The sequence below is a fragment of the Cavia porcellus genome, unplaced genomic scaffold (assembly GCF_034190915.1).
Source record: "Cavia porcellus strain 051 isolate PalLab524CR breed Dunkin Hartley unplaced genomic scaffold, mCavPor4.1 scaffold_28, whole genome shotgun sequence".
Classification (NCBI taxonomy): domain Eukaryota; kingdom Metazoa; phylum Chordata; class Mammalia; order Rodentia; family Caviidae; genus Cavia; species Cavia porcellus.
This window is the reverse complement of record NW_026947511.1, coordinates 6,434,187-6,455,196: the sequence shown is the minus strand read 5'-3', so window position 1 is coordinate 6,455,196 and position 21,010 is coordinate 6,434,187. Positions and strand designations below refer to the sequence as shown.

At 49.9% G+C, this 21,010-nt stretch overlaps 1 protein-coding gene across 2 annotated transcripts in view; it reads left to right on the top strand.

Annotated features, from left to right (window-relative positions):
- Nucleotides 1-20,802, top strand: part of Parp1 (poly(ADP-ribose) polymerase 1) — a 34,222-nt gene extending 13,420 nt beyond the window's left edge. The window contains exons 4-23 of one of the 2 annotated variants that reach the window (XM_003462362.5): nt 192-406; nt 1,620-1,719; nt 3,364-3,480; nt 4,087-4,263; nt 6,793-6,934; nt 8,075-8,215; nt 9,163-9,405; nt 9,588-9,653; nt 9,816-9,948; nt 10,546-10,741; nt 10,883-11,011; nt 14,096-14,179; nt 15,324-15,446; nt 15,889-16,017; nt 17,138-17,236; nt 17,658-17,810; nt 18,472-18,599; nt 19,133-19,194; nt 19,921-20,035; nt 20,263-20,802. In XM_003462362.5, coding sequence (XP_003462410.1) covers nt 192-406; nt 1,620-1,719; nt 3,364-3,480; nt 4,087-4,263; nt 6,793-6,934; nt 8,075-8,215; nt 9,163-9,405; nt 9,588-9,653; nt 9,816-9,948; nt 10,546-10,741; nt 10,883-11,011; nt 14,096-14,179; nt 15,324-15,446; nt 15,889-16,017; nt 17,138-17,236; nt 17,658-17,810; nt 18,472-18,599; nt 19,133-19,194; nt 19,921-20,035; nt 20,263-20,344 — 2,634 coding nt within the window. In that variant the 3' untranslated portion in view covers nt 20,345-20,802. Of the gene's footprint in view, nt 1-191; nt 407-1,619; nt 1,720-3,363; nt 3,481-4,086; nt 4,264-6,792; nt 6,935-8,074; nt 8,216-9,162; nt 9,406-9,587; nt 9,654-9,815; nt 9,949-10,545; nt 10,742-10,882; nt 11,012-14,095; nt 14,180-15,323; nt 15,447-15,888; nt 16,018-17,137; nt 17,237-17,657; nt 17,811-17,932; nt 18,265-18,471; nt 18,600-19,132; nt 19,195-19,920; nt 20,036-20,262 lie in introns of those variants that run through there. The other variant, XM_063239410.1, reaches the window with a different exon arrangement.
- Nucleotides 20,803-21,010: the final 208 nt, after the last annotated feature.

Genomic DNA, 21,010 nt, shown 5'->3' with positions numbered 1-21,010 from the left:
TGCACAATGTGTATGCAGTCAGCTTTTTGAGATTAATCCCATTTAAAGTGCAGGTGCAGAGGCTTTGAGTTAGTACACAACCCTTGGTTATAGAAGAGACCAGAACCTCACAGTAGCTGTTAAATTACACACACACACACACACCCGCCTTGACTTGGTGCCACGGTTACATGTACCGTCTTTTCCTACAGGGCCAGATGCGCCTGTCCAAGAAGATGGTAGATCCAGAGAAGCCACAGCTAGGCATGATCGACCGCTGGTATCACCCAGACTGCTTTGTCAAGAACAGGGAGGAGCTGGGCTTCCGACCCGAGTACAGTGCCAACCAGCTCAAGGGCTTCAGCCTTCTCACCGCAGAGGATAAAGAAACGCTGAAGAAGCAGCTCCCAGGGGTCAAGAGTGAAGGGTGGGTGGATGCTCTCAGTGGGTGAGGGTCCCACAGACGGCCTAACCATCAGAGAGCCAGGGATGTGCAGTCACAGGTAGACTACGGGGAGCTGTCAGGGACATACTTTGCCACAGCTCCATCCAGACCCAGGTTGTGAGTGCTGCCTTGGGGCCCAGGCTCTGGTCAGGTAGATCAGGCAAGGCCCACTCTCATGCAGCCCTCCCGTGTTTAAAAATCACCATGCCCCTTGTCCAGGTCAGCTGCTGTATGTCCTCCAGCTCCCTCTCTGCTTGCACTTGTGTACCCTTGGCAGCCCTGTAGACACAGCTATATCTCGAGTAGTGCTGAGAGATCGTGAGCATTATAGGGGGGACTGGGCAGCAGGTAGAGAGCTCTGTGGCTTGGAGTGGAGTAGTGCTGGTCTCACAGATTGGGAAAGTCTTGAGTCTCTCTTCTGTTGACCTTAGCTGGTCTCTGAGCCCTGGAAGAGAGTGGCTGGTTGGCAAGCTCACCAAGTGTACTCCTTGGACAGCACCTGGACCATTTTCCTCTAACGGCCACTGCCAATGTCTATGACACATTAACTCATTGTGCAACTTGTATGACTTGAGTGTGAGTGAGAATGTGCTCAGGCTTGGGGGCACGTGGTGTGTAGGAACTCACCAGCTGTGTACATGCTGGAAGGGCTAGAATTCACCAGGCACCATGCCAAACTGTGTCACTGATTGTCCCCAAGAGCTCTGAGGTAGAAGACATTCTTTCCCCTATTGGAGAAGAAAGGAAGTACAAGGGTTTGGACTCAGATCTGTGTTAGTGAAGCAGACCAGAGAATGGGCCTTTGACATTGCTTCAAATTTGAGCTCTCAGAACCAGCAGGGCTCAGCTCTAAGAACAGACCCTGGCTGGGGAGCATCATGCAGGTTCAGTTCTGGCATTCTGTGTGTGTCTGCAGGTCCCCGTGCCTTGGTTATGGTCTTACCTCCAGCAGAGCCCCTCCTAAAAATCTTCTTATCCCTTTGTTTGTGCCCAGAGATACACAGGCTTTGTGCATCAGAGAGCTCTGAGTCTTGGATCTCTGTTGGATTAGTGAGGGCCCTGCGGCAAACTCCAGCCGTTTCCTCTTGCCTTTTGGTTGCACGCAGCACTTGAGTAGACAGCAGGTTCTTAAGAGCACTGTGGGGCCCTTGGGGTGGGAGGATGGCAAATGTCTCAGTGATCTTGTCTCTTTCAGAAAGAGGAAAGGTGATGAGGTAGATGGGACAGATGAACTGACCAAGAAGAAATCTAAGAAAGAAAAGGACAAGGACAGTAAGATAGAAAAAGCCCTCAAGGTGAGTCCTGAGCTCTGAGTCTCCTTTCATCTCAGTTCTCTTCCTCATCTGGGAGGAGAATTCAGGGAGACTTTTTCCCCTTAGTAGGACCTTTAGGAATTTCCAGATTGATGTTTATTATTAATAGCATGGCATTTCCCCCAACTTGTATATTTCTGCTGCTAGGCTCAGACAGGGCATAAGCACCCTGTCCTGACTCCAAAGCCTTTCTGGGGTGACGGAGACTTATGCTTTAGCCCAGCCAGGTTTTTCTAGACACCTGGCCCCATGGAGTCTCTTATAAGCATTGGAAAGTGACTGTTAAACTCAGGGACTCCTGAAGTTCTTAGCATAGGAAGATTAATGATTTTGAAGGGAGATATAAAGTTTTTTTCTACATCTCTTTAAACGAAAATCTTTCATTAAACAAGGGAATGGGAAAGGCATATGTAAAAGAGGAAAATACCAGTAAGTCAGTGGTCATTGACCAGAGGTTTGTCCCTTTTGATTACATGTGTGTTGATGCACCACTGAAAACTTGTTAAGCAGAAAGTGCTAGAGGTATTGGGATACTTAGAGAATAGCTGGTCTTTTCTTTGGTACATGGCTTCCAAGAGCAAGAATCTGCATAAATGTTCAGATTTTTCTGGGAGTATGAAAATTAGAAGCAATTTCTGATCTGTTTTCCATTGCTTACCAAATTTGGTAAGATCTTTTGGTTAAAAAAAAAAGTGTCTGTTATGTGCTAAATCTGGCTGCCCCAGAACTGCAGTTTCATCTTGCACCTGCTTCTCAGTGAGTCTGGTGGTGGCCCTGCCCCCAGAGTTTCTAGAGATGTAAAGAAAGGCAGAAAATTAAATTACTCCCTCAATCTCCCCAACCTGGTGCCTCTCTTCCTCCAGGCCTCCTATCCTTGGTCCATCGTGGAGGTGAAGCAGGTTGACTGTCATAGACCCTCGTACCATTAAGCAGCCGTTTCCTTACACCGCCTTGTTTCCAGCATGTCACTGCTGCTGGAGGAAAGACGGGCTTGTTACCTGGGGAGCCCGTGGACACAGGAAGCGGGCACAAGTGTGTGTAATTACAGTGCTCTGTTCAGTGCTGACAGCAGCCCTGCAGCGTGTGGTGTGGCTTATATGTCCCTCTCCACTTTGCAAATGCGTTGGCACTGTACGTCCTCAGTCTAACATGAAGAGGCTGAGATTTCCCTCAGCAAAATGGTTATGAGAGTCATTTTCCAAAGAGCTTATAGACCTGCTTGACACTGAGCATGTACTGTTAAGGAAATTGGTGTTCTGGAATCATCTTTAAGACTGGTAGGGAACTGCCACACCTGACCTCCTTGAAGTGCTGGAAAATAGCTGGGCTCATGCAGCCCGAAGTCCAGGCCAGCATCTTCAGGCTCTTGCTGTATCTCCCGAGTTGGTGTCTGGGGGCTTGTTGCCAGGGCCTGTGAGGCCTACCCCACACCTCTCTCGGTGCTGTCCTCTCCACCTTCCAAAGTGTTCTCTAGAGACCACAGGTTTGAGTTCCATGAGGGTTTGACTGGAATGAAGTCCCAACTGGAAGTAAAAGGCTGCCAGCTACATCGCATGGCGTGGCTGGAGGCTGGAGGCAGACTTCTCCAGTGGTTTCTCTTTCTCAGCTACTGTATTTTGTCCACAGGCCCAGAATGACCTGATCTGGAATATCAAGGATGAGCTAAAGAAAGCGTGTTCAACAAATGACCTAAAAGAGCTTCTCATCTTCAACAAGCAGCAAGTGCCATCCGGGGAGTCTGCGGTGAGCTGCCTTTGTGTTTAGTGGAATGTGCATGCGAGGCCAAGCCAGTTGCTATGGAGTGACTGCCCTGACGTGGTGTGGAAGGCCCTCCCTTTGAACACTTACCAGTATTAACTGCAAAGGGTACCATTTGTGTCCCGTGGGCACCACTGCCATCGTGGTCACCATTTTCCAAGCCAAGCAGGGCAGGCTTTTGGAAGCCCACCAGACATTTGCACCTTCACCAGATGGTGGGCAAGGGTAAGTGGGGTGAGCAAGTACTTGCCATCTGTGCCAGGTGCAATTGCCAGGCCTGCTGAAGAAATAGAGACTTCCCCACCAAAGGGTACCATCTGTGCCCGGGCTTCCCAGCCCACTTACCCTGTATTGTACTCAGGTTTCACCCTTGGTACCTTGGTATGCTAGGCTCTGCCTTGCTTTCAAACTCCCTGAGATGGGCAGCTCCCTCTTCAGAGACAGGTATCTGCTCTTAGAGCACAACCTCCTTGTAAACCAGCAACTCCAAGGCAAGCCTGCCTCCCTTGAGCAGGGGTTAGTGAGGGCTGCATGTGAGTGACGATCCTATTCTGAGTCCTCCCTCTCTGACAAGTTTCCTCACTGCTTTAGATCTTGGACCGAGTTGCTGATGGCATGGCTTTTGGGGCTCTCCTCCCCTGCAAGGAGTGCTCAGGCCAGCTGGTCTTCAGGAGCGATGCTTACTACTGTACTGGGGATGTCACTGCCTGGACCAAGTGCATGGTCAAGACGCAGACACCCAGTCGAAAGGAGTGGGTGACCCCAAAGGTAAGGGGTTGGGAAGCACCCTGAGATCTGTTTAAAGTGTGTCCTGCTCGCTGGGTTGGTCCGCACTGTAGGTCACCAAGAGAGCTGTGTGTTCCTGAGACTCTACCACTGGTCACCCCCATTATCAAACCCTGTTATAGTGTTAATACTGGTTCCCAGAGTTTACAGAACACACAGATGAGGAGCCAGAACACCTTCAAGGCATGCATTATTTTTATTTCCACTTATTGAGTGTCTGCTGATGCCATGTGTTGTATTAAGCACAAGAGACAGTTGTGCAAATAAGGGAATGTGAAAAAAAAAATCACATTTTTGCCTTTATGATTTGAGTTTCTTGGGGCATATTCTCAACCTAGTGCTAGAGGGAGAGCTGGGTTTCAAGTTCATATATCTTACAGTGAATGCTTTTTTAAGAATTGGAACTTTGGTGGCATCCCTGTAATCCGAGCACTTGGGAGGATCACCGTGAGTTGAGGCTAGCCTGGGCTCCATATTGAGACCCTGATTCAAAACAAAAGAATTAGAACTTTGTATTGAACCCTCAGGATACAGAAGGTCTCCATTAGGAGTCTGCTTTGGAGCTGCAGTGGTGGGAATCTGGTGGGGTCTTTGAGTACTTGGCATTCACGAGAACTTCGGTGACTGGCAGCCTGAACAGGCCTGGTGCTCAGGCAGCTCACGTTCCGATTGGTGCAGAACAGGGTACACGGGAAGGGCTGAGGTGTTCACACTTAAAAGTACTAGTAGTTCACTCCACTTCTGGAACTGAACTTAGCCTTTTTTTATTTCTGTTTGTTTCTTGGTGGTGCTGGGTGGAATCCAAGGCCTCTGATGCGCTGGGAAAGTGCTTTCCCACTGAACCCTGCAACCTGTGCTGGGCAAGCCCACCCATCACCCCCAAAGCTGCACACCCACTGTTGGCCTGGGTTTATTCACTGTCCTGCCACCTCTGTACAGTGCTGGAACTAATTAGACTCCCATCTTCTGCTGTTCTCCTACCTAGATGATCTCTCAAAACACATGGCACCTGACAGTCCCATGCTTCTAGTGAAAATGTTAGGGGGGAGAAAAGGAAATGAAACCATCCAAAAGAGTCTCACAGTGATTAGTCAGCTTTCCCAGTCTTTCTGATGTGAGTTTTACAGACCTCTTTGTAATATTTGCATTATCATACTAATCCTTGATGGAGAAATTAATGTAGGGGCTGGGGATTTAGTTCAGCGGCATAAGCACCTGCCTTGCAAGCAGGCAGTCGTGAGTTCGATCCCTGGTACCGATAAAAAAAGAAAAAGACAAAAAAAAAAAAGAGAGAGAAATTAATGTAATAACAGTAAGCCAACTACTATTTTGTATTTTAATGTACCAACTGTAGTGCATCTACATATATTTTTAAAGAGCTCTTGCATGTGCTAGATGTTTTTCAGTCTGGCAGCCCTTGTTACCCAGACTGAAAAACTTCTGGATTTGGGGAGCTCAGTAGCTATTACCGTAACCTAGTGTTTGTGACAGAATGGAGGTCAGCTTCTTTTTGTGACCCAGAGCACTCATGTCTGGCCTATGGACCTTCTCCCACCTCCTCCCCACCCTGCACAGTCTTTCCCACCCCACTGTCACGTCTACTTCCAGGTCACCACATGTACTGGCTTCTGCCTCAGCCACATTTTGCTTTCCTGGCTGCTTGCTGCCTACATGTGCCATCTTGGCTTCCAGTCCCTGTCATGCACCGTATCCCTGTTTAGGCCAGGCTGTGGACTCTGGCAAGGGCACAGTGGTAGAGTGTGTGCCCGCGTATACAGGGCCCTGGATCACCCCCTGGGAAAGAGAAAAATACGTGATGCTTTGTTAGTTTCCCTTTGCATACTTCACTCTGCTTTCTCAGGAGCTAGAGTTGTGTAGTGAGTGGCATTTATTAGGTGCTCAGTGGTCGTCTTCCCTGGAATTCACTGGCTGGGAACAGCTGGGAAGGGCTGTTTTCTGACTGGCTGAAGATGCAGGTACACAGGAACTGTACTTTTCTTGGGACCTAGAGCAAGACTTCTTAGAAATAACTGGAGTAAAGAACAAGATGTAGCAATGAAAGGGTTCCTGGTGAATCCTACAGGGCTCTGCGTCCACTGGGGCACACCCCAATTTCCTTGTGAGGGTGTCTTACCTAGGCGGTGCTATGTTGGGGGGCCATCGCTCACACAGTGGACATGTGACCCTCAGAGACCTGTTGACTGCACAGGGTCTGTTGGAGAACGAACTTCCAACAGAATTGGAGTTGGCAAGTGCGGGGCAGGTTAGGATGGGCTTGTCTAGAGGAGAAGGTCTCTCTCTGACTGCATCCCAACACCATGTCTCTCATAGTGTTAGAGATAAATACTGTAGCAGCAGATTATTGTCATATTGAAGAAGCCACACATTTCCTCATTTTATGTTCTTTATTGTAAGATTATTTAATTTGCACAGGTCAAATCCCCTTTGGCCTGTCTGATGATTGTTCAAGACATAGCTGGTTTCTTAAAAAGTAAAACATTTATCTTCTAGGAATTCCGAGAAATCTCTTACCTGAAGAAATTGAAGGTCAAAAAGCAAGACCGGATCTTTCCCCCAGAGACCAGTACCCCGTTGGCAGTCCCACCCTCCTCGGCCTTGCCGCCAGCTGCTGTAAACACCTCTGCTCCAACAGGTGCAACACCAGGGTTGTGTCCAGAGCTGCCCAAATGGACACTAGGAGCATGGAGTCGGTGGTGAGGGTGTCCTTCCATAGCCTCTCTGCTCAGAGGAAGCCCTTCCTACCTGGGCCAGCCCCCACCATGCAGGGCATTTTGTGTTAGCATAAATACTGCCAGGTGTGATGGCTGTGCCTTAGACCCAGCTGCTCCAGAGATAGAGGCAGAAGGAACACTTGAGTTAAGGAGTTGGGCATTGACTTAGGGATGACAAGGGAAGACAAGTAGACCTCCATAAAGAGCAGGTGATTTCCTTACCTTGGGAGGCTAGGGCACGGCTCCTGAGAAAGGCCGAGTGGGTACCTGGTGGCTTCAGCCCAGGCCTTTTCCTCCCTTTAAGCCGCAGCTGCCCAGAGCCTGCTGTGTGAGAGGCTTGGTGTCTGTTCTGTAGTCAGAAAGTCACCAGCCACTGCTAGTAAGGTGTGCACCAGGCTGACAGCCATAGTAAGGCCCTCAGCGTGACTCAGAGCACAGCACACAGTCTGAGGGTGAAGCCACAACTCAGTGTGTAGAAAACAAGGTCATGCTCCCTGAATAGGAACCTGTTCGTGACCTTCCTGTCCCTGGTGGGGACCAGCGGTCCCTGTCTTGCATGCATGGGAAACACCCCAAGTCTGCTCTGCTGCCAAAGCTTCTGTCCAAGAGTATGAGTTGTGGGCCACATGGGCTCACACTCCTTTGCCTGGAGTGACTTAGTGCATAAGAGTTGCAGTTTGATTTTCAGATGAGACTTGGACCATGGGCACATGTGTGGCCTGCTCTCTGTCCATCCCCTTCTAGTCTTCTGGTCCCTGCTCCCCATGTGCAGCCTCCTCATGCATCCATACAGCTGCCATGGGTCGTGTGGTTTCATGGCTCATCACCTCCCAGTCCTGTCTATGGCCTGGAGCGTGCATGATTTCCCAGGAGGCAGCTTGTTGTCCTGCTGTGCTTCCTGCTGTTTCATGGGCTCTTTCTGAAAAACATGATGAAAGGAGTGTAGGCCAGCCACAAGCCCTTTGCCCGGGTGCTCACTGTTTGGTCTCCCTATTCCTCCCCACTTCCTGAGGCACAGTGCCAGTGCAGGCTAGTATGACAGTTCTGCTCCCCAATTCCAGATAAGCCCCTGTCCAACATGAAGGTCCTGCTGCTCGGGAAACTCTCCCGGAACAAGGATGAGGTGAAGACTGAAGTTGAGAAACTCGGGGGCAAGCTGACGGGCTCGGCCAGCAAGGCTTCCCTGTGCATCAGCACCAAGAGTGAGTGAAGCTGAGCCTGGGCAAGGGTGCGGCTCTGGGCGGGCACAGACGGAGCTCACTTGCTGCAGGTTCAGAGGCGTGTGACGGAGGTCACCACAAATAATTCCCTCAGCTCGTCTTCATTGCTCAGGCGTAGTATCTGTTTGTTTTTGGCTATACTAGAGGTTGAACCAAGACCTTCACACTAAGCGACGTCCTCTACCCTTCTTGTTTTTATTTTGAGACTGTCTCGCTAGGTTGCCCACCCTGGGCTCAAGCTTTCCAAACTTCCTGCCTCAGCCTTTCTGGGGTTACAGGTGTGTACCACCATGCCTGACTGCTCCAGGGTGGTGGTTTTTTTGGGGTTTTTTTTGTTTTTTTTTTTTTTTATGGAAATGAGTGTTCTCATTTGGTATTGCTGCTTGGTGTATACTGTCTATTTGTGTGTCTTACATTCCTAACCAAAGGATGCAAGCTGCTGTAATAGGTTCCCTGCCAAAACACAAGTCCTAGGTTTTAGGTTTGAAAAATAGAGAGGTAAATGGATTTCTTCGTGGATTTTTTGGCTGCAGTTGCTTTTTCCAGTGCTAGGGTTCTAAGCAGGGCCTCCTAGGTGCTGAGTCAGCACTCTGCCTCAGGACTCTACCTTATCTGTCGTCATAGGTGTGACATGCCAAGGAGAAACAGCATGGCACTGCCCACCCTCTCCTCATGGGCTGTAAGTCTCCTGCCATGCTTTTTCTGTCACCGTGGTCTGTGGAGTAGCAGGAGAAGGTGCCCTCGCTCAGCATGGCTTAGAGAAAGCAATGGTTGTTGGGATGGCAGTGCTCTGAGATTAGGTTTGAAAGGGAAGGAGAGCTGTGACTGATAAGTGTACGAGAATACTCAGCAAAATGCAACTCCAGTGACTAGAAATTGCGTTTAGTTTTCAGCTTACTGTTGAGTTTTTTTTCTCCAATTTTGAACAGAGGAGGTAGAAAAGATGAGTAAGAAGATGGAGGAAGTAAAAGAAGCCAACGTCCGTGTTGTGTCTGAGGATTTCCTCCAGGATGTCTCTGCCTCAACCAAGGCCCTGCAAGATCTGCTCATAGCACACATCTTGTCCCCTTGGGGGGCAGAGGTAAAGGCAGAGCCTGTCGAAGTAGACGCCCCAAAAGGGAAGTCAGGAACTGCGCTCCCCAAGAAGAGCAAGAGCACCACCAAGGAGGAAGGTGAGGGCCCCAGCTACTGATCCTGCCTCTGTCCTCAAAACAGTGTCTCAGCTCAAGCTCAGTGAGCTCGGAATGGCAGGAGGCTGTGTGTGGGAGTGGGGCAGCATAGTTCTGTAAAAAAAGCTTGTTTGTCTGCCTTTGCCTTTTGAATTTGTGTTTGCATGCCTATGACCCCTTCTCAGGTGTCAAGTCTGAGAAGAGAATGAAGTTAACTCTCAAAGGAGGGGCGGCTGTAGATCCTGACTCTGGTAAGTGGGTGGCTGCATGTGTAGTGAGGTGCCTTTCACTCTCACCCTGTGGTCTGTAGAGAGCCCTGAGGGAGGAGTGTGTCCAGCCAGGCAGGGCTCCCGGCACTCCCTCTGCCTGAGACATGGTGCCTGGGCGGAGGACAGCAGCTTTGCCCCTGCCAGGTCTGGAACACTCAGCACACGTCTTGGAGAAGGGTGGGAAGGTCTTCAGTGCAACTCTCGGCCTGGTAGACATCGTCAAAGGGACCAACTCCTACTACAAACTGCAGCTTCTAGAAGGCGACAAGGAAAGCAGGTGAGCTCCAGGCCCAGGGAACCTGTGACACTGAGGGTCTGCAGGACCTGGGGCCTACCCCTGGTCATGCGAACCAGTATGCTGAGATCTTCCAATGAAGAGGGCAGGAAGCCACTGGTTGCCAGTAGTGCTGCCACCTGTGGCAGTCACAGGCTGTAGCTTCACATCTTTCAACTGATTTTCTCATTTTATGCATTTTAAAGCTTGGGAAACAGTTTGGTAAGCACTAAACTTACTCTTTAGTGTTGCCTAATACCCTAATTAGTCTAATACCAGTGGTCATTTTTAGGTGTTTAAAGTTGTCCCTTAGCACTTGGAGGTGTGGCTCAGTGGTAGAACACTGGCCCAGCAGGCATGGTGGCACATGCCTTTAATCCTAACTACCAGGAGGCTAAGGCAGGAGAATAAAAGTTGGAGCCCACCTTGGGCAACTTAGCTACTTAGGGAGACCTCATCTCTAAAATAAAAAATGGGTTCCCTGGGGACATAGCTCAGCACTCCCTGGTTCAGTCCCCAGTGCCCTGAAAGAAATTCTTTTCCCTGAATAGGTGATGGGAGGGAACCTGTCTGGTCTCTAATGTCTCCTCTCCCTGGTAGGTACTGGATATTCAGGTCCTGGGGTCGGGTAGGCACTGTGATTGGTAGCAACAAACTGGAGCAGATGCCATCCAAGGAGGATGCTGTTGAGCACTTTATGAAATTATACGAAGAAAAAACAGGGAATGCTTGGCACTCCAAAAACTTTACAAAGTATCCCAAAAAGTTCTACCCTCTGGAGATTGACTATGGCCAGGTAATCAATTCTAGTTCTGCAGTTTGACACTTGGCTGCTTTTCTGTGGTCCCCAACCCATGTGTGATTACCTGCAGCCTCACAGTTCCACCACTCTGCCAAGGCTGTTGACGTGGGTCCCTGCCTGTTTTTTTCCCTACAGGATGAAGAGGCAGTAAAAAAACTGACAGTAAACCCTGGCACCAAGTCCAAGCTCCCCAAGCCGGTGCAGGAGCTCATTAGGATGATCTTTGATGTGGAGAGCATGAAGAAAGCCATGGTGGAGTATGAGGTGTGTGTCTGTGTAGAGACAAGAATTACTGCTGAGCCGTGACAGACTGTGGCTATTCATTTCCTCATGTCTCTCAGAAGCAAGGTGTCAGCTCATACTACCTTCACTCTGAAGGCATATTCACCAAGGTCATTTGACTTGCTGTGAGCCATGTGGTATGCTGTGGAGAGCTGTCTTTACCCCTACTTATTCCCTAATAGGCAAGGTAGGCTAGGTATTTCTGGCCCTCATCAGCCAGTCGACCAGTTGTCTTGCAAGGTCCCAAATATTAGCCCACATAGAAGAAAACCTGCTGTATGTTGGCTTTCTGTCCTTGTGACTAAATGCTGGGGGACAGCAACTTAGAGAAAGAAAATACTAATTTGGGTTTATTTTCAAAAGTTTCCATCTGGTCACTTGGCCCCTGAGGGCCCCTGTGTATGGGACACAGTATGGCATGGTGGGAACACATGGTGGAAGACACCTGCTCACCTTTGTGATAGGAAGCAAACTAGGCAGGCAGGGTTGGGGTCTCCGGGTCCTCTTCCAGGGTACAGCTCAACCTGACTTGCTCCAGGGCCCACCTCCTGGATGATCTACCACCTCCCAGCACCACCACAGACTGGGAACCGGAAAGTTAAGATCCAAACCTTAGCACTGCTGTGGTTTGCACTGGCAGAAGGGACAGCATCTGACCTTCTTCAGTAGGTGGGATTTATGCCTGCTGTGATTAGAGAAGATGGGGTGCCTGGCCCATGTCCCTATATGTGCTGCACCTTTCCTAGCCACCCCTTCCCCACTTACGGAACCTGGAGACTTGGGGCCACCATGGGAAATGTGTAGCTGCAGGGGCCAAATAGGTTCCTCCCACATCCTGAGTTTCCAGAAAGCCAGTGCAGAAGTGTCCTGCTCTTCCCTCCCTGAGCCACTGGATAGCCTTGGAGCACCCTTGGGTGGTGGAAAGAGCAGCCACTTTTCCTCCTTCACCACTGGATGTTCTGCCCAGCAGCAGCGTCCTCTGGTGGGGCAGCTCTGGGCCCTGTTCTCAGAACAGTGGAGTTTCAGCTCTGTGGGCTACGGGCACACAGACACAACCTGGTTTGGTTTTGGCAGACTCACTCACTTGTGGGAAGAATATGGTGCCTGGGGCAGGGAGATGAGGTCAGTCTCTCTTGTGTCTGGGAGTCCTGCATGTCATTTCTAGCCTTCTGTACTTCTATACTCTGCTTCTGGGAGCCATCAAGGTTGCTAACTGATCTCAAACTTGGGTTTTTCTTGTGAGTGATGCTTTTACATTATCTTGGGCAAAGAGGTGACTTGACTGGAGGATGGGTGCTGTGAAGCAGGCCATAGGCAGTCCTGGGAAGTATAGGGAGCCAGCACATTCGTGGCTTGATGGAGACACCTTGTGGAATCCCAGTGGCAGTAGACTGAGGCTGTGCCTGTGAGGAACAGGATCCTGGCCAAGGGCACCAGGGCTCAGGCGCAGCTGTGGCAGCCACATCCCAGCCTGCAGGTGTCTTCCATATCTTGTTCCTTGAAGTGAGTGCCAGAGAGCCACTGCCCCAGCCTGCTGCCTGGTGCTATGCTGGCCTTCCTTATCCAGGAGTTGGGGTGATGTGCTGATTGAATACTTTGCTCGCTTGTGTAGCCTGTGTGTGCACTTTGGGCAGAGGTAGTCTATTCCTCTTGCACATGGACCGCAGAATTGGGCCACGTAGGGAATGTTGCCCCGTCTAAGGTGCCCACTCTTGCCCTGGTGGTGTAGCTGGTTGAGGTATCTAGAGCTGCTCCTCTAGAGCTGCTTCCAGAGCCAACTGAGAATCCACATTGGAGTCACTGCTGTCCTACTGTGCCTGGTTTTCAGCTTGAAAGAGACTCCCCTCCTCCCCCAGATGTAACACTAAGGATGTAACTTATCACAACTCAGACTTCAGAGGGCTCGGAGAGGCACACATGCTGGGGCTGGTGGCTTTTTTTGGGCACTGTTACCCTGGCCCTAATTGCTACCTGATGAGCCATGGGCATTTCTAATGCCCCTGTACTTAACCACCCCACAGTTCTATTTCTCAGATTCATGTCGAGCTCTGTCTGTTCTGAGCACCACCAGAGGTATTGGGAGAGCAGAGAGGATGTGGTACTGTCTGATTCTGCAAGCATTCACAAGAGTCCACTGCAGGTTGAACGATCAACAGAATTGAATAGGTGCCTTTGTAAACGGGTCACTGTGCCAGTCAGCTTTTCACCCCAGTGACAGGGTGCCAGGAACATCAGATTATGAAGAGGAAAGGCTTCTTCTGCTTCATGGTTTCAGCTCATAGTTGGTGGTTCTTTTGTTTGGACCTGTGATATCAATGTGTCACGGAGGGGTTCAAACTGTCAGCTCAGAGCAGCAGGAAAGCAAAGATGCACACATCCCAGAATCCCCTTCAGGGCAATACACCAGTGACCCAGCCTCCTTCCCTTGGCCCCTCAGCTCCCCCCAACCTAAGAGCAGCACCAGCTGGTCACTCAACTTCTCAACGTGGCCTTTGTGGACAGTCAGTAGCGATACTAGAGCAGGAGCCAGACTGACTGGTGGCTGGGCTTCCACCTTGTACTTTACCCACTTGTAACCTCTGCTCACGGTAGTTGCCTAGGGGATTGTGAGCACTCTTCATACTGTTGGGACAAGTGTGACCAGTTTGAAAGGGGTAGTGGCGATTTGGAAGATTAATATACATAAGTTCAAGTGTATTATATTCTATGGAAAGTGACTTGAGCAACTTGAAAATTCTCAGTTCTTGGTTTTGGCTGGAGCCCTGGGAACATGTACATCTGCCTTGGCTCTGAGGCCCCGGGAAAGGGACCTGGAATGGGAGCCATGACTGACCCTGGGCCTGTGTCCCCCTTTAGAATCAGGCCGCAATGCCACTGTGTCCACTTCCAGAAGTGCTGGCCTGGGGAACATGTAGTTGGTTTATCCAACTGAGAATGCAGTCCTGGGGCGGGAGGAAGGGGACACCCTCTGTGGATGTGGGTCACTAGGTCTCCCAGGGAAACCAAAGAGTCCTGTGGTCAGCCCCCAAATGCAGCTTTGAGAGGGGAACCTGCCTCTCTCCTCAGATCGACCTTCAGAAGATGCCCTTGGGGAAGCTGAGCAAAAGACAGATCCAGGCTGCGTACGCCATCCTCAGCGAGGTGCAGCAGGTGAGCGAACACAGCCCCTGGGTGTCTCTCCTGGCCAGCTGCTCTTCCAGACAGTGGCACCAGTGACATGTTCTTCATGCTAATTAAACAGCAGCATGGAACCTTAGTTCATAAGGATTTGGATTCGTTTCAGTTCAGTGGATCTGACAAATTCCTGCTGCTGACTAAAGATGTCACCAAACTTACACACAGTACTGATTTGAGTTACTAGATGTGTAGTAGACTCCTATAAATTGAATGAATTGGGTTCTCTTTAAAAATTGTGATGTGTGTCCTTATGAATTAGACTGAGTTTATTTCACAGTTATTAGGAAGTTTCTAAATAGAAAATGATTTTCCTTCCTTCTCTTGATGTTCACTAACATCTGTTGTGTGTAGCAGGTGCCTCAGTGCTCAGACCCTGGGCTGCATCCTCAAAGGCCTGCTACTGTGCGTGGGGCGCAGGCCCAGATGGTGTGACAGGCTTAAGGGAGTCTAGGAAATGAGCCTCCAGGCTGACCCTGGAGAAGGGTCCACATCAGAGCTGTGAAATCCATCATCCCATCGACTGGGCGCATGTAGGGCTTTCTTTAGCTCAGGCTCCCTGATTGTCCAGGTGGAGAGGTTGCATCCTTCCCTGCTGACCGTGCCAGCCACAGCCACAAAGAGCAAGATCCACACACTACAGTGAGAAGTAGCCTGCAGAGTGCCCACACACAGCCCTGGCCCAGCCCTGAGACCATTACCAGGTCTGCATTGAGCACCCTCTGCATGTGGGTGCTGAGAGACCCTGGGGTTAAGGCTGCTTAACTGTTCTATTTCTGGCCACCTGGACCAGTACATGCACAAGTGAGTTTCCTCGCCTCAGAAATGAAGTCAGTGGATAAAAGGGGGCTGGAGTGAATTTCCCAAGATGAAATATGTTCAAACCTCAGAAATGACTGAAGACATTTTGCAGCAGCTGTGAGCCCCCACCAGGGTTTTGTAACTTAACAGTTTGCATTGTTCACTGTGCTAGTGAGCTGCTGTGTGAGAAGCCTACTATGTGCTGAGCTGCTAGAAGGCCAGGCTCCTGCAGCATTCTTTTGGGAGCCCCAGACACCTGGCTCTAAAGAACCAGGTGCATTTTGCTTCCATCTCACGTTCCCTATGTCTCCTCCTCCAGGCACTGTCCCAAGGCAGCAGCGACTCCCAGATACTGGATCTCTCAAATCGCTTCTACACCCTGATCCCCCATGATTTTGGGATGAAGAAGCCCCCACTGCTGAACAACGCAGACAGTGTACAGGTAGTGCCTTGGCCTGGGGATGTCCTGAAGTACAGGGCTGGGTGCCCTGCCTCCTTCATTATGGTCCCAAGGCAGGAACAGCCCAGTGCCCTTGTTTGCAAATGAGATATTTCCCTATTGGTGGAAACAGTCCCACAGGACTGGTTGTTTTTCCTCCTTGCTCTGGAAAGAAGAGCCAGTGAACAGAGACATCCTTTCTCCATCTTACAGGGGACCCATGGGAATTTTAGCTGAGACACAGCTTGTGGCATCTTAGTTTTGTTCTTCATCAGCATCTGGGTGTGCAGACAGAAAGTTCTTCCCCTTTTGGAACCCCAGGGAATGCCATGTGTGAACCTCTTCCACTGTGTGGAACACTGTTGCACACAGGCCATCTGTGCCCAAAAGCTGTCTGTCTCCCTCACTTTTAGTACTTGACTCCAAGTCTATCTGTTGTCCCCAGGCCAAGGTGGAAATGCTGGACAACCTCCTGGACATTGAGGTGGCCTATAGTCTGCTGAGGGGTGGGTCTGATGACAGCAGCAAGGACCCCATTGATGTCAACTATGAGAAGCTCAAAACTGACATTAAGGTAAGAAGGCCACCCTTTCTGAGTGCCTTAGTCTCTGATCCCAAGAGCAGGGGTCCCCTGTTGGAATGTGTGTCAGAATGCCAGAGAGAGATGACTGGGTTCATAAAGCTGCCTTTCTCAGTATCACTTGATGGTCTTTGTAGACTGCAAGCATGTCACCTGTCCGTGGTGCCCTTGTTTGCCAGGCAGGTTTCCCAGTGAGTGCCTCCGTTCAGTGTGAAGACTCATTTTGAAGATCTTTTTCTTCTTCACCTGGAGAGGAACACTGGTTTGGAGCCTGGTGATGTGGATGGGTAGACAGATTTTTCCAGGGTCATGTCTCAGAAGTGAGAAGTGAGCAGACATGGGGTTTTGTGATGTGTCGCATCCTGAGTGTATGCTCACAGGCATCGTTGAACTTGAGTGTCACCCTACCAGAGCCATTCAGAGATTTGTGCCTCATTTTCCCTGGCCCTGGCTTCCTTCCTGGAGGTGTCAGCAGAGCCTCTGCCACTTGAATAAGGCCCTGCGCAGACTGGGGCTCAATGTGTAGAATTCCAGGGTCTCCCCATCTAACCAGGTTACCTTTCGGATGGGAAGACCGTGCCTTCCCTCTCATTCTCCACGTAGGTCTGAGGCATTTAGTGGTGAGAAAGATCAGAATTCCTAGGTTTTCCAAACTTCTAATAAGAATACAAAAACATAACACATACAGTCTTTGCCACAGTTGCTTTGGCATATTTAGTGTGAATTACATTAATGTCACATTAGGCCTATGCTCTAATTGGTGATAACACATGTGGCCCTAAAATTTCAAAGAGACAAAATCTTGGTGGTTGGTCAGATTCACACCATGTCAGACTGCTGGTCCAAGAGCCAGTTCCTTGTTCTGTATTCTCCCAGGTCACTGAGGTTCACATTGTAGCCTTACTGACATCCGAGAGCATAAGAATTTAAAAGACCCAAGATCCTTAATAATCCAAGTAGACAAAAAGACTGATGCCCGAGCGACTGGAACACGGCTTCCAGTGAGGAGTGAGAATCAGTCCTGGCATCTGCTCAGCTTGTAGATTGCTCTTCCACCTCCATGGGACTCTCCCGGGGACCTCCTTGCTCTAATCCCAAGAACTCTGTTTTCTAGGTGGTTGACAGAGATTCTGAAGAAGCCGAGGTCATCCGGAAGTACGTGAAGAACACTCACGCCACCACACACAATGCATACGACTTGGAGGTGGTTGATGTAAGAGTCTCCGCTGCATGCTCTGACAGCTTTCTGCCCCTCCTTCAGCCTGGGCTTTGGCAGACAATAGCAGTCTGCTTTCTTTAAATAAGCAGAGAAAGTGACAAGTGCTTGTCTGTTGGGCAAGAGAATTAATAATAGTCTCGTGGTTAGCATAATAGTCTCGTGGTTAGCATTTTTATTCTGTTCTTAAAAGGCATTCACAGTCTTCAGACTTGGTTTTAGAATCGGGATGCTCTGCTGAGTTAGGGCTATGACAGGTGCAGTATATTGATTTGAGGGGAAACAGCCTCCCCAGGCAACAGGCCTAGTTCTTTCAAGTATAGAGATGGGTGGTCGGTTCTCTCTATCTGGTATATTCATTCAGGAAACCAGAATAACACATGGCTGCTTTTGTGCACTTTGTGGATTGCCCTACCAGATCTTTAAGATAGCTCGCGAAGGGGAGAGCCAGCGCTACAAGCCCTTCAGGCAGCTCCACAACCGCAAGTTGCTGTGGCATGGGTCCAGGACCACCAACTTCGCCGGGATCCTGTCCCAGGGCCTGCGGATAGCTCCACCCGAAGCTCCTGTGGTAGGTACCCCCTCAAGTGGAGGGAATGGCTCACCTAGGGGGCTAGGTATAGGTAGGTGCTGCACATCTCTCTCTAGCCCTGGTATCAGTAGCCCCAGACATACCTTTCTCTCATCCTCCAGAGCTGGGCCCATCCCTGGTGCAACTGCACAGGCCTTGGCATTGTTTCTGGAACAGAAATGTGCAGGCTAGGGCTGCTGGGAATGCCGAGTGGGCTGATGTGCAGAAAACTTCCATCCCAGCGAGGCTGAGTCCTGCTCTACTCATGCTGCTTCCCAGCTGGTGGCCTCTGTGCAATGACTCACTGGTCCTGATGGTGCTTGGTTACTGGGCAGGTGACCTGAGCTTTCCCAACCTCCACAGGAGCTGGAAATGGTAGCTGGCAGTCCCTGGGTATGCCCATATGCCTGCTGTAAGCCTAAGCCGTGTTAATAAATGTGTGACTCTCCCACTGGCCTGTGAGGTTATATTCCCAGCTGAGGGAAAAAATAGGGTCCAGTAACGTCTTCACAGCCCCTCGACATTAACATTGGGCAGTGCCAGCCCTATTTGAAGTAAAGGAAGACAACACATGCTGGGTGCTAGCTCAAGTCGGCCGTTTGAGTCAGTCATCTGACTTCCCATGCAGAGAATTTCAGCTGTCCCTTTTCTAACCCTGCAGACAGGCTACATGTTCGGGAAAGGCATCTATTTCGCTGACATGGTCTCCAAGAGTGCTAACTACTGCCACACATCTCAGGGAGACCCAATAGGCTTAATCCTGTTGGGAGAGGTCGCCCTTGGAAACATGTGAGTTTGGAGGAGGGGACAGTTACTGACCAGACAGTTCAGGCTGCCTGTGAGTAGCAGAAACCAGTTGAAGTTGAGAGCCAGGAAGAAAGAAGGGCACCTCAGAAGATTTGAGGGCAGGAGGACAGCTAGGCCTCAGGGGCGGGACAGGGAGGTTGAATTGCACAGAAAGGGGGTCACCCCACCTCTCACCAGTGTATGCATTTTCTGAGACCAAACTAGATGGAACTGGACTCTTAATCTCAGTTCCATATTCTCCACCAAGAAAATCTGATCAGTTAGCTTGCTTCAGGTATCTCCTTTGATTCTATCAGATGTCTTCCAGGGAGCAGAGTCACATTTTAGGCCAAAGGTCGGGGGACAGAAATCTCCAGAACAGCCAGCCACAGCTCCAAATAGGACTTTTCCTTGCATGGGGCCATAGTAGGGCAGGCTGAGCACTGGTAGCGACAGAGGGCAGGGCTCTCTTGAGTGTCCAGGTCATCGGTGCTGAATGGTGTCTGGGGGCTCTGAGACTGTTCTCTCCTGTACAGGTATGAACTGAAGCATGCTTCTCACATCAGCAAGTTACCCAAGGGCAAGCACAGCGTCAAAGGTGATGTCTCCCCAACCAATGCTGCTGCAGCCAGAAGCTGGGTCTTAGGGCCAGCTGTTCATTTAAGGGAACACAGTTTTGCTGTTGGCAGTAGCCAACATAAATGCTATATGTGTGTATCATAAATGCTATATGTGTGTATCATAAATGCTATATGTGGACACCAGTAGCTTGGGGTATTTGCCAGCTTAAAGTTTTAACTTAATTCTCTCAGCCACTGTAGGAAAGGGCCTCTGGTGGCAGCAGCACCTGCAGCCCCTGGAATGCTGAAGTTGGTGGCAAGTATCCAGGGTGCCAAGCTGCCTGGGGAACCAACTGCTATGTAGTTCGGTAGACCAGCAGTATAACCCCAGAGGGGGCTGGTGTTGCTCTTCCACCCAAAAAACATTAAGATTGATACCTGAGAACTTGGATTTCAAGTCTCCAAATTGTTTTGATTTTTGAACCAGGGTCTTGGTAAACAGTTCAGGCTGGGCTCGAACTGCGTAGCCCAGACTAGCTTTGAACTCACTCACAGTGATCCTCCTGCTTCAGCTTCCTGAATGCTGGTATTACTGGCATGGCCACCATACCCAGCTTCTAGCCTCTACTTTCATAGCTGGAGAGAACATGGGATTTAGGTATTTAAGATAAGAGCTTGTACCCATCGTGGTATGCACCTCATGTCTCCAGGATGGTTTCACACCCACTCCCATGCATCCTAGCACTTGACCTTCTGTTTTGCAGGTTTAGGAAAAACAACCCCAGACCCCTCGGCTAGTATTACTCTGCAGGGAGTTGAGGTTCCCCTGGGCACAGGGATCTCGTCAGGAGTTAACGACACCTGCCTGCTGTACAACGAGTATCCTTTCATGGTGTGGGTGTGAAGAGTGTCGGGACCACAGCATTGTGTGCCTGGCCTCCTGGTGTCTGATTCCCCATGTCCACAGGCTGTTAGTGGACTGCGGGTCCTTCCGTGTGCCTGAGGACGGTCAGTCACACACACACACCCCCTCCCAGCATTCTGCCGGCCCTGAGGAAGGAGTTGCAGGGCGTCTGAGTTGCCTCCTTAACGAGCCTCCTCTCCAGGTACATTGTCTACGACATTGCACAGGTGAATCTAAAATATTTGCTGAAGCTGAAGTTCAACTTCAAGACGTCCCTGTGGTGAAAGCCCCAGTCTAGGGCTGGCCTCACCCTGTTACTTTGGCTCCAGTGCCCCGATGTCCTCGTGAATGGGCACCCATGCAGCCTTCAGCTGCTTGCTGACGGCCATTACCTATACCTGGGCTCCGTAGAGAGGAATTTATGTGAACAGGTTAAAAGGTTCCTCCCAACTGTGTAAACCCTTAGTTTTGTGTCATAGCTGGCGGGGGGGGGGGGGTCACTCTGCAGACACTGACCTGGTAGATACAGCTGACAGCTGAGGAAAAGCTGGAGAGATCTGTTTGCTTTGCTCACCTAGATTAGTCCTGTGGAAAAGCCATGCCACACCACACAGCCGCCTTACTAGGTTCCCCAGAGAAGGAAATGTGCTTCCACTCTTTTTTAAGTGTTCGTTTTAGTTTTGATATTGGCAAAATGTTAAGCATTTATTTTGAACTAAAAATAAAAACTAATTTCATACTATTTAGATTTTTTTCATCTTGTACTTATTGTCCTCTTTTTATTTTAGTTTTGGGATTTTGTTATTGTGCCTTTCAGTGATAGATAATGGGAAGACCAAAAGGAGAAACATTAATTTCTCTTAGTAAACAAGAGAGCGGGGGCTGGGGATTTAGCTCAGTGGCATAAGCACGTTCCTTGCAGGCAGGCGGTCACGAGTTCAATCCCCAGT